General features: G+C 37.7%; 1 protein-coding gene across 1 annotated transcript in view; it reads left to right on the forward strand.

Annotated features, from left to right (window-relative positions):
• Positions 1 to 12,346, forward strand: part of SEC63 (SEC63 homolog, protein translocation regulator) — a 60,271-nt gene that overhangs the window by 41,089 nt on the left and 6,836 nt on the right. Inside the window, exons 12-18 of the mRNA XM_033055152.2 lie at positions 3,635 to 3,789; positions 5,589 to 5,736; positions 7,492 to 7,574; positions 9,192 to 9,251; positions 9,475 to 9,633; positions 10,509 to 10,667; positions 11,467 to 11,568. Coding sequence (XP_032911043.1) covers positions 3,635 to 3,789; positions 5,589 to 5,736; positions 7,492 to 7,574; positions 9,192 to 9,251; positions 9,475 to 9,633; positions 10,509 to 10,667; positions 11,467 to 11,568 — 866 coding nt within the window. The remainder of the gene's footprint in view (positions 1 to 3,634; positions 3,790 to 5,588; positions 5,737 to 7,491; positions 7,575 to 9,191; positions 9,252 to 9,474; positions 9,634 to 10,508; positions 10,668 to 11,466; positions 11,569 to 12,346) is intronic.

A 12,346-nucleotide genomic window follows, 5' to 3' on the forward strand; every position in this document is an offset into this window, starting at 1 on the left:
TTGTATTTTTGACATAATTTTAAGTGGCTTGAAACTTAATTGCACTTGGTTTTGGGGTTAGTTCTAGTTTTCACCTAAATCAACCTTGACACAATACATAAAAGGATCACATGCCACAGTTAGTCATAGGTTTTCAGCAGTTTTGGCTCTATGAAAGTACAAAGGTAATGGCATGTGTTAATACTAACTAAAGAAATATTTTGGGTACAAATCATACTTTGTGAAACCTAAATTGATAGTGGGATACGATCACATAGTGATTTTGAGCTGCATTACTGTCTTTCAAATATTCTGAAATGTTTTTGTTACTATTAGAAGCTTAAAAATGTCTGCAACAATTTATGCTTACCTTATAATCAGGTATTTTGAAGAAAGACTCTTGATGTAAATCTTCTTGATCTTCGCACTTAGCTTCACTTTGTGGCATCCATTGTTCTGTGGCAATTTAACTGATACCTAAGAACAGCAGGTGTAAATTATTTTCATGGCTTTCTTGAGATCATCCTTAAGTATGATAAGTAGATAACTGTCTTGCCAAGTGAGGTGTGTGCTGCCAAAAACATGGGATGTGCTCCAGCAAGTCTCTGCAGAAGTTACGTATCCATTCAGCTGTCCAGTCAAAGCACATTCCTTACTTCAGGTTGGAAGCTGCAGCATAATGTAGAGGTTGTGGCTTGACCCAGGCGTAAGCCAGCCCTTCACAAGCAACTAAAGTCTACATTTAAATTTGGGATTCAATACTTTAATATTGTATGTTGGGTTTAAGCTGAAAGAGGGTGGTTTTAGATAAGAAATTCTTTGCTGGTGAGGGTGGGGAGGCACTGGCACAGGTTGCCAGAGAAGCTGTGGATGCCCCATCCTTGGAAATGTTCAGGCTAGGTTGCATGAGAGTTTGAGCAACTTGGTCTAGTGGAAGGTGTCCCTGCTCAAGGCAGGGGATTGGAACTAGATGATATTTGAGGTCAACACAAACTGTTTTATGATTCCATATTTTTGGTCAACTTAATAACCTTACATTAAAGGTCATATTGTATTTTGCAATTTGACAATCAGAAGCTGTCAAAATAGGTATAGCAATGACATTAATTTTATGGTAGGGGCATTTGGGGGATGTTACAAGCTATGCTGTCCTCAGGTCCACTCTCAGGGAGTATAAAGACCTGTGTTCTTTCTGGGAAACCAAGATAATACGTTCCAACTTCTACTGCTATATGGATGATGAGTCAATCCTTTAAGAAAGAGTATATTTTCAACTCTGACTAGTGCTCTGTGGGCTCAAAGCTCTAGGTGAATTTCCTGCAAAAGACAGTTTGTCAGAAATTATTTAGGATTCTTTTATTGACTTGGTTTGCAGTGTGTTTTTTTAACTTAAAAAAAAAAATCCTTTGACTTTCCTTAGCAGCAGCAGCCGCCAAAAAATTACAGGGGAGGTGGAAGCTGAGCAAGATGGAAAGTAAATGTAGTATTACTTGGTTAGGACATTAATCTTTCCATTACTACCTTTTTTTTTTAAAGGTTGAAATTACATTTTTCTCGGTTACCTGTGTGTCTAGCCAGATAGTTCCATTTGTGTGTTATATCTCTCTTTGCATTGCATATACATTAATTTCACGACTATAAGGCGCACCCTTTTGACTAAAATTTCCCCCTGAACCCAGAAGTGCGCCTTATAGTCCGGTGCGCCTTATCTGATGGACAAAGTTGCAAAATTCGCAAACCCGGAAGTGTGAGCCGCAATGGGGGGGCGGTGCTGCGGGAGCGCTGAGTCGCGAGGGGGGGCAGGAGCGGGCGGCCACGGCCGGCAGGAACCGCAAGGGGAGGGAGGGAGCTGCCCCCGGCCCTGGCTGCAGCACGGGGAGGACACCTGGGGCTGCGTTTAAAGGCTACGCCAGTCTGTGAAAACTGTCAGTAATTTGTTACTTTGTTGCATGCGGCTCAGGTCCTCGCTGCAAAAAAAAAAAAGGGCGAGCTGTGAGCCCAGCCATGAGCGGGGAGCAGGAGCGGCCAGTCCCTGGCCAGCGGCGGCCGCGCAGGCCGAGCGGGACTGCCCAGCCCCCGCTCCCAGACCCTGCTGGCCGTGCAGGCTGAGAGGCACCACCCAGCTTCCAGCCAGCGGCAGCCGCACAGGGAGAGAGGGGGCAGGCAGCGCTGTGCCACCCCGAGCCGCGGACAGTCCCGAGCCGCCCTGAACCGCAGCAACCCCGAGGTGTGAGCCATGGCCGCCCTGAACAGTGGTTACCGCGAGCCCCGCCTCGCCAGCCGGGGGCGGGTGGGAGTGCCGGGTCCCGCCCACGGGGAGGGCGCTTGGGGCTGTGTTTAAAGGCTACACCATTCTGTTAAAATGTTTCCAATTTGAGCACATGCCAGTAAACTCCACGATGGGGAGTTTGTTGCACGCAGCACGGATCTTCGAGGCAAAAAAAAAAGGTGCGCCTTATAGTCCAGTGCGCCTTATATGATCTACAAACTTGCGAAATTTGCCAACTCCAGGGGGTGCGCCTTATGGTCGTGAAATTACTGTAATTGTCACATGTTTTTCCATGTATTTTGGTTTGATAGCTGATGATATTTATAGCTTGTTGTAATTAGTGAAGAAACAGACAATTTGAAAAGGAGAGGGGCAGCTGAAGCAGAGGGAGCAGTGATCTTTCCTGTTCATGCCCTCATAGCCGCCTAGAAATTTGCAGCAAGATAATAAGTGGTCTGAAATGAATTCTCTAAACGGGGTTTATGAGAAGTTTTATTTATGAATGAATGATTGTCAAAGTTATGTTGCAGTTTGTGTCTGCTTTGCTTTTTAATTTCTTTGCAGATGTGATGAGATTAATAATTGCTAAGTGGGGTTTTTTTGGTTTTTTTTGCTCTGTTCTGGCTAAGACTTTTTCTCCTTGTCTACTTTATAATCATTTTAATTATGAATGTAGGCCTTTTTGTACAGTAAAGAAAGAAAAGAATTATAGGTAGTTTTTTAAAGAAAAGTCAAATAGATGTTTGCTCAGACATACCCTTTAGCCAATAAGTTTATAAATAAAGTCATAAATTTGATATTTTTACAGCTCTTCTTACTGCCTTCTAACATAATATGCTTTGCTTAGCTTCAATTATAAGTATAGTTTTCTTCTTGCAAGTGATAGGCTACTACCTATGTGTTCATTCCTCAATATGAAAATATTATAAATAATGTATTATATTGTAAAAGATTGATGTCTAATGATAAATGATATTAAATTAATACTAAACATGTTATACACACACATACATAAAAGATACAAATACAAAATAAGTTTGTTTTGATGCTACCTTTTTTTAAAAGGAATTGGTGAAATTTTTATCTATAATGATTACATGAATACATTGTGCTGTTGTTCCCTGAGACAATGTTAGATGGAAGTCTTTCCCTTCTTTAGTGTTCAGCTGTGACATCCTAAACAGAGGGAAGAAAATGTCTGCTGATCTACGTGGTTGGAGTGAGAGTAAAAAGGCTGCCTAGTTAATTATACTGAACGTTTAAAAATGTGTCTTACTTTTGCCTGGTGGACTAGAAATAAGGTTTTCTGTAATACAGGTATACATTGGAAAAGTATAAGAAGAAAAAAAAATTAAAAATTTTGTCATTTGTTTCATTCTCCCCAAGAAAGGGAGTTCCGTGCTCCATCTTTGGGATCTTTGGAAAATTGCATGAAGCTTTCCCAGATGACAGTCCAGGGACTTCAGCAGTTCAAGTCTCCCCTTTTACAGCTGCCTCACATTGAAGAGGACAATCTGAGGAGAGTTTCCAATCATAAAAAGGTATAAAAATACAAATGGTACTTGGTAACCTCTTAAAATGCTATCTTCTACTCCTTTTACCTATTTGTGGCTAAGGAAGCAAGGTCATGAATTAACTAAGAGAAGAAAAATAGATTTCTTTTTAGGGAACTCGGTACAATACTTCTTAGATGTTCTGTCTGGTTTCTTTGAAGTCCATCTCAGTTAGGAGGTGGGAATTAGGATCAGAGATCTGGTAAGTGTAAATGATGTTAAAAATCAGTCTGTGTTGACCTAACAAACAACAGAAACAGTTTCTTTCTTATTAAAATGTACTATCTCCTATTTAATATTATTCCAGAATGTGTCTGGAATATCCTACTGGGACTTTTTTTTTCTAGGGATGGGGGTGGAGGGGCTTGTTTGGCTTTACATTTTGTTCTTAATGTACTTTGATAGAAAATATATATGGAAGCTCACACTGAAGAGTTAATAAAAGGAAAAAAAAATCTTATTGTGGGAAACATTTCAGATTTTGAAATCCTTTGTGTGAAGGTGTGTCTAATAAAGCTTTTGCTACCTAACTGTAGTTGAGAAAGTGCTGGTATTTGTAGAATTTAAGGACAAAAAAGAATAGTCTTGTCTGAATACCTGTGTATTTTCACTCTTTCACCAACTGTCTCTGCATTGAAACCTGCTTGTTCGTTTGAGTCTAGTGTGTCTTCTGGGAATGCCTGGTTAGAAGCAGCCCTTTGCTTCTACTGGAAGCTGTTGACTTTTCTGATAACTTTATTGCTCTGGTGAATTTGGGTGAAGCTTGAAAATATTCTTTTTATCTGATGGAAATTTTATTTAGCTTTAACTACAGCCCTAAGGGGTGTTTAAATGCTTCTGTGTCAGTGTGAAGACTAAGAATTCTTAGGTACTGCATTTTTTTTAATCCTCTCTGAAGATACTTATGAAATATGCAAGTAGTCATAGCCTTTGGATAAAGGAAAAGATTCTCTTACAGGTATCATTAAAGACTTTTGAAATCCAGTCTTAAACTACAGGAAACGTATAAGAAAATAAGCAATTTTAGATGTATTTTTTTACATGTACATTGTAACTAAGTAAAAAACCAAATAATTTGGCCATATTATAACCCCACCTCTGTTTGCCATGAAAGAGAGGGAAAAAACCCAATTTTTTAGGCTAGTTTGTACAGGATCACCTGCATTGAGCTCTTCAAAAATACAGTGGCCTAGATTGGCAGTGTGATCAGTCTACCTGGATGCATGAAATTGTTTTTAATAAAGCACATGCATTTATAGTGGTAAGGTAATCAAGTATTCAAATCTGTGTTTGTTTTCTCCTTTTAGCTCTGCTCTGCAAATCTTAGAAGGAGTAGATTTAGATTTGTTTGTAGTTGAGTACAGAAAAAACCCTGAACTTGTATTTGTTTGTTTCTGCTAATGTAAATCTGAAAGCACTGAAGTATTCTATCTAAATAAAAACCCCTATTAGTAGGATTTCTTAGCTCAACTTTCTGAAAAACCTGGCTGAAATAAGAATTTTATAAGAAACTGTAAAGAGCCATTTCTAAGGGGTAACATACTAAGGAACACACCAATGTTCAAAGCAGTTCTGTTCAGTAGGTTTGAGTGCAACCTCTTTGGTTTATTGTTTCTCAGAACTTATGCTTGCTGGTTTCCTGAATTGTGGGGTTTTTTTGTAAGAACAAATGTAGTGGTGTGTATGTATTAGTCATGTGGGGACACTAGTGATATATTATCAAGAGTTTATTTGTGGACTCTGTTCTGTGCTGCCATAGGACTTTCTTTCTTCTTTTTCTATTTCAGTATAAAATCAAAAGTATTCAGGATTTGGTGAGTTTGAAAGGCTCAGATCGTCGCAATTTACTGCACTTCCTAGAAGATAAGAAATATGAAGAAGTTATGGCTGTCCTTGGCAGCTTTCCACATGTCACTATGGATATAAAACCACAGGGTGAGTGGGAGGTCCTTTTGTTCAGTGCATGTCACTCTTCTGACATTTTGATAGTCTGCTGGCAGTAAGCTTTTGGAGGATGCTGAAACACATCTCACTGCTATTTATTGTGACCTGGAAATTACGTACTTCTTTGGAGTGGTGGGTTCTTGTGCATGAGAGTTACAGTTTGAGGAGATAAAGTACATTGAAACATTCCATGTATTCCCAAGCCAGCAGTAGTTTCTCATACAGGAGCTTATCTGAAATTTTATCTTTTGATTTTAATATTTAATGAACAATGTGGAATTCTGGTTGAAATACCACTTTTATTAGCTATCTTAAACAGTTACACTTATTCCAGAATTTATCCTCAGCTTTCTTCAGCATGTAGAGTCATTTGTAAGGTTTTTGAGTTGGAGACTCTGATGACTAAATATTCATGGGTTCCTTTGTGATAATTTGTCTGGCAGAATTTGTCCAAGCTATGCTTAGCTACATTTTGTGTGCACTATTTCAGTGAATGTATAATGCTCTCCCTCTCTGAAGATTAGGTATATTGTAAGCAGTCCCTGTTAGACAGCTTTCCAGTGGGAAGTGAATTGTTTCTGTGGTCTCTCCTTTTCTATGTACAAGATCAGTGCTAGTAAATGAGTGATATTTGAAAGGTTGTTCTAATTCTTGCTTCTAGTTTATATTTTCATTGTGATAGCAATGATCACATTCAAAATGTGATATGCTTTGTTTGGGGAGCCTGACTGTAATTTGGCTTATGTGTAGTCCCCTGTGAGAAGCAAATGTTGGAAGAAATATCTGTTAAGGAAGCAGATGTCTGCTAATTTTGGTGTCTCTGAATGTTATTTGTTTTGTTGAGTTTTTTAAACAAATAAACAGAAAACTTTGTTATTGTAGCATAGGATTGTATACAATTTTGTTAATCTGCTTAAAATTCAATCTTGAAGTACCCCCCCATGTTTTCCTGCCTACAGTCTTCATTTGTCACACAGCTGCACTCAAATGTGGTGTGGAGGATTATAAACCATGCAGATGCTTTTCTGTTTAGCTGAGTATTGCCATTATATAAAAATATATGTAAGACTAGTGAATAGTAAAACTGCTTTCTCATAGAGGGACGGGAGGGGAATAAATAAAATGTCTACACTGGAATATAATTCTATTCCTGTCCTACCTGAGACATTCTCCAGTTTATAGGTTGGAGGTATAAACTTCTCAGTGGCTCCCCTGTGGGTTATGTTTGATGTTTTAGTTAAACTAATCATTGCTGTTCTTTTATTTTCCTTTGCCTTCTCCTTAAAAAATAATTAAATGCATGATTGTTAATGTGGCATTGAAATTGAGTTGTTAATCATATGAAAGTCGGGAAAATGAAAATTATGATTCCCAGAACAAATATAAAAGGGTCCCTCTGGTCATGTGTGATATTTCATGTTTCTGAAGTTTTATGCTTTAATATATAATGCACAGTATTACAGGGTTATGGTTCCCACAGCAGCTATAACTTGGAATTTTCTAACTTTCATGCAATCAAAATTTCAAACTCGTTATTGCGGTTTTATAGGTTGCTGAATTACCAGCTCTCATTCTGATAGTATATTCGAAGTTGTGAGAGACCTATTAAATAATACTTTGAAATTATTTTTTGTTAAAAATTCTGGAATTTGAATGCTTATGTTTAGAAGTAGCAGAAGCAATGGTTAATGGAGAAAAAGGCTTTAAAGAAGTCTGATAAATGTGTTACTTTTCTTTTTGCACTAGTTTTGGATGATGAAGACAGCAACAACATCACAGTGGGTTCTCTTGTCACTGTTCTGGTCACACTAACAAGACAGACCATGGCAGTAAGTATTAAGAATGTTTGTTCTTTCATGGTAACTGCGGGTGTAGTAAAAAGGCATTTCTGGTTGTTTTGTAAACATAACTGTGAGGTTAAGATTTGAAATTGAGAATTTGTGCTCTTAATCCATCTTTATGGTTTTGTTTCTGAATGAGAAAGTTTTCCTGGAATAAAATCAAAGTTCACTGTGACCCATTGCAGTTGTCTTGGGAACGGTAAAAGAATATGGCAAGTGATACTGCTCTGAGGTTTGTAAACAACAGGAAAAGAGATATTAAAAACTTGGTTCTTAGACTAAAATAAAATATTCACTCAAGTCCTCAGGACAGTGTTTGATTTTGCTTTATGTGGGCTTATAATGTTACAGATCTCTTGGGTGTTTTAGACACTTTTATGAAAGAAACAGTCCAGCAGAATGCTGAATATGCATTACTTAATATAAAGGAGGTACACCAGTGTCACATGAAGAAAGTGGACTGCTCTGTAGGAAACAGTGAAGCATAAGCAAAACAATACTATACTCTAGTAGTTAAACTTCTGACTTGTGCTTATTTTCTAGCTTAAAATGCAGTAATGGCTTTCTTTGAACAAAAAACTTTAATACACAGAACCTAAACAAACTTGACATGTTGAGCTACAATGTCAATTTTTACATCTGTACTAATGACATAATTGTCTAAGTAAACAGAAGGTCTGAGTTACACCTCGAAGGTAAGGCACACAAGCCTGAGTACTACAGGTGAGATGAGACTATTGAAACCAGTTCAGCAGAAAGTCTGTATATATAAGCTCCATGTGCTTGTGCTGTGGTAGCTGAGGGTGCAGTAGGTAGAAAGTAAAAGCACTCTATCATTGTGCTGGTATTGCAAAATGAAGGAAACTGAAAATTATAAGGATATTGAATTGTACTTGGAAACTAAAATGTCTAACAGGATATAGAAAACTCATTTAAGATGTTTCCTATCTGACCTCCACTAGACAGTTGGACATAGAAACACGACTGTAAAACAAGAGCCAGCCTTTTGTATGATGCATGTTTTTGTGTGTTATGTCCTATTTGCCATCTTTATATACGACAGCTCCTTGTCACTATTTTGTTTGGGTAGGGTTTTTTAATGGCATATAGCATATTTTGAAGAAAGAAATGCATTTTAAAAATCCATTTACATAGAGGTGTCCCAGTCTACACTAACATTTTGTTGTCTTAATGTTTCACGTTTCTGGTTTGATTTGTTGTTCTCTGTCCCTGAGTAGCAGAGCAGCTGTTGAAGTTTTTAATGCTCTGACAACTGGAGCAGAATTAGCATTTTACTACTGCCTGCTTTTGTGATATAGGATTTCTGTGCTTTATAAAACAAGTAGATTCTTTGGAACAAGATGGCATGTTGCTACTAGATTTCTTTATAATACTAGTGATGGAAAAATCTGAGACCAAATGTTTGAAATAGTATTTAATTTTGATCTGTTAATCCCCTGTTGTGTCTGTCACTGATAAACGAATTTGCCATGAGTAAAATATTCAGACCTGATTAAGGTGATTTAGTTTAAGTTCGAATATGAAATAATAATTTGCTCTTGGTACAGAGAGGCATTAGTAGTTTTCACATCTTTCTCTAACCAGGAAGTGTTTGAAAAGGAGCAGTCTATATGTGCAGCAGAAGAGCAACCAACAGAAGATGGGGTAAGTGAAGAGTGAATATTCTTCTTGCTAATTAAAGAGAACTTTCTTTCAGATCTTGAATTGCTAATTGTGCACTTCTCAAGTATTTTTTCAGAAATACCTACTGAAGTGTCCTTTGAGTTGTGCTTTCTAATTTTGGTTCTCAGCTTAAAACTCTTAAAGTACAGTTGAATGACTGAAATTTTATGAACAGAATAAACATTTTAATACTGGTTTCCTGCAGCAAGGAGATGCCAGCAAAGTTAAGAACAAAGGATGGCAACAAAAGAATAAAGGAACGAAGAAAGCTTCAAAATCAAAGAAAAAGAAGCCATTGAAAAAGAAACCTGTGCCACCTTCATTGCAACCACAGAAACAGCAGAAGCAAAAACAAGCTAATGGGGTAGCTCATGGATTCAATGTTATTTATACTTCTATTTAGTTTATCACATGTAATCTCATGGGGAGTTTTGTATCTGACTCTTATGTTTCATTTTATGCTTTTGTGAAGTGTATTTTCTAAAATAGCATTTGTTTTCTCTACATTTAACAATTACTAGTGAAGTAATTGGGGAGCCACAATGGCAGTGTTTACAGTGGCCTCCTGAAAGTTCTGCTCAACTTCTTAAAAATTTGGCTTCACAGTCCCTTCTTACTATTAGTTCTTGTTATGCTACCTTCTTGGAGGCGAATTATTCTGTAACTTCTAGTTTTTCTTTAAAGATAAATACCAAAATGAGACTTTCTTCTGATAAATTACGTATCTTGAGTAACTTTATGCTCCCAGTGCATGGTGTTTTCTCCACCTCATGGACTATGTTGTAGGTACTTTCTTAAGTTCTCTGTAATTTTCTTAAGACTTTATGAAATGCAGTCCTGGAGTCATAGAATGATTTGGGTTTAAAAATCATTTGGCTTAAAAGAGCATTTTAACCCCTCTGCCATGGGCAGGGGTGCCACTCACTAAATTAGTTTGCCCAGGGCCTCATCCAGTCTGGCCTTGAGCACTTGCATGGATGAAACATCCAATCTGGGAATCAAATACTGTTTTTGCCTATTCCTGTTGCGAGTGCCATATGGAGAAGGAAAATGGCTTCCATCCTCCTGTTAGCAAATGAGGTGAAAAGGATTAGTCTTCACTGTAGACATAACTCTGTGACACAAGAAGAGTTGTAGATCATGTGACTCAACTTTAGGGCAGGTGCTGTGAATTCTGTGGACTATAGTAATGCAGACAAACTAAGTTAGAGGTGTTGGGTTTTTGTTTTTCTTCATTAGGAAGTTGTCGTGAAGGAAGAGGAGGAGGAGGTCTCTGATAAAGGAAGTGAATCTGAAGAAGAAGAAACAAACAGGGACTCTCAAAGTGAAAAAGATGATGGAAGTGACAGAGACTCTGACAGAGAACAAGATGAGAAGCAAAACAAAGATGATGAAGCTGTAAGCCTTACTTTTTCTTGAAGGGTAATGTTGCCTCTGGGGTTGAGAGAAAATGTGTTTTAATCCTCCAGCATCCCCTCAGGCTAGGCAACACTAGCATGAAGGAGTAATACTGGTTCTGCAGAAGTTTTCAGACCTCATTCTGGTATAAGAACTTTGTCATTGCAAGTTTGTTTTAGAGTGAGTAGTGAAGAGTCTTTGCAGGATGGTCAGAAAACTTAGAAATGAGAAAAATGGCTAAACTTCAGGAGAAAAAAATATTTATTTCAGCCTAATTTGATTACTATCTGTTGCAGATTCGTAACTTTAAGTCTCTCTTTTGAAATGTGTTCTTTACAGGCAGTGGCTGTTCTATGCTCCAAAGTGCACACTAAGCATGCAGTAGTTGAACAAACTTGTACAGGTCCTTGTTAAACTCTAGTAAAGTCAGGTTATTTGTTTGAAACTGTAATAGTGTAAAAGGGAGAGAAACGTAGTGGTGGTAGATGATTTCTGCACCACAGGACTTACAGTAAAAGACTTAAGTGACAGCTGAAAGGCCCAGGGTGAGATTAAGCTCACCCTGGATGGAAAAGGTATCATCCAACTTGTAATCAGGACTCTTATGGCTGAGATAGAGGATGTTTATAGGTAGTGTTGTAGAATTGAGTTTTGAAGAATGTGTGCAAACCCTGCAGATCTACTTTTTCCCTTTATAATATTTAGTATTGCATGAGAACTAGTCACATGGACCATTTTCTGTCATTTTAATGCAAAAGATATTTAGTGCATGCTAATTCTTTAACCTTATCTTTGATAGGAATGGCAAGAATTGCAGCAAAGTATACAGAGAAAGGAGCGAGCCCTTCTTGAAACGAAGTCAAAGATTACTCATCCTGTTTACAGTCTTTTTTTTCCTGAGGTCAGTAATAAAAAAATTACAGTCCTGAAACATGAAAATTAATATAATAATATTAATAATATAAATCAATTGATGCTTTTATCTTTTTACTGTGAATATTAGGCTTTTAAAAAATGTAATGCCTGGGAAAAAAAATCTAGTATTAATTTTATAAAGTCTTAACTTAGAAAATTAAACACTTTCAGATACTTTCCTAAAACCTTTTTCTTCATTATTCTTTCTGCCCAGTTCCCAGAGACTTGCAAACCTGTATAAAACTTAAGGTGAAATATTGGGGTGTTTTTAACTTTACATCTAACTGCAAGTGCCTGTGACTGGGGGAGGTTCTGACCTCCCTCCTGTATTATGAGGAATCACAGGAGAGTTTGGGAGGTATTTGGATCAGCAGGTATTTTTGGCTGAGTGGTTGCCTTCAAGTCTCAATGCAGCAGTGTGGTGGCAGCACAGTGTGCGGCTATGGAAGATGGGGTTGGTTGGCAAAGCTGTCTCTTTCCACTACAGCATAGTCTGTAAGTGGCAGAAGCTAATTGTAGAGCAGTCTTTCCTATAGAGCTCAAAAATACAAGTTCAAATGTGGATGAGTGTGAGAGGAAATGATATCTTTGAGAGTGGTGACTCAGTATAGGCTGATGTGTTTACAGGAGCCTTTGATGTTGAAAGTAAGTCTGATATATCAGTTGTTACTTGCACTAACAGCTAGTCACTCAGTAGTTGTCTGAGAAGCCCTTAACAGCAGTGGAACCTTGAAAAAGAGGGGATTTTTCCAAGTGGAGGGTTT

This window comes from Catharus ustulatus, chromosome 3, assembly GCF_009819885.2.
Source record: "Catharus ustulatus isolate bCatUst1 chromosome 3, bCatUst1.pri.v2, whole genome shotgun sequence".
Lineage (NCBI taxonomy): Eukaryota > Metazoa > Chordata > Aves > Passeriformes > Turdidae > Catharus > Catharus ustulatus.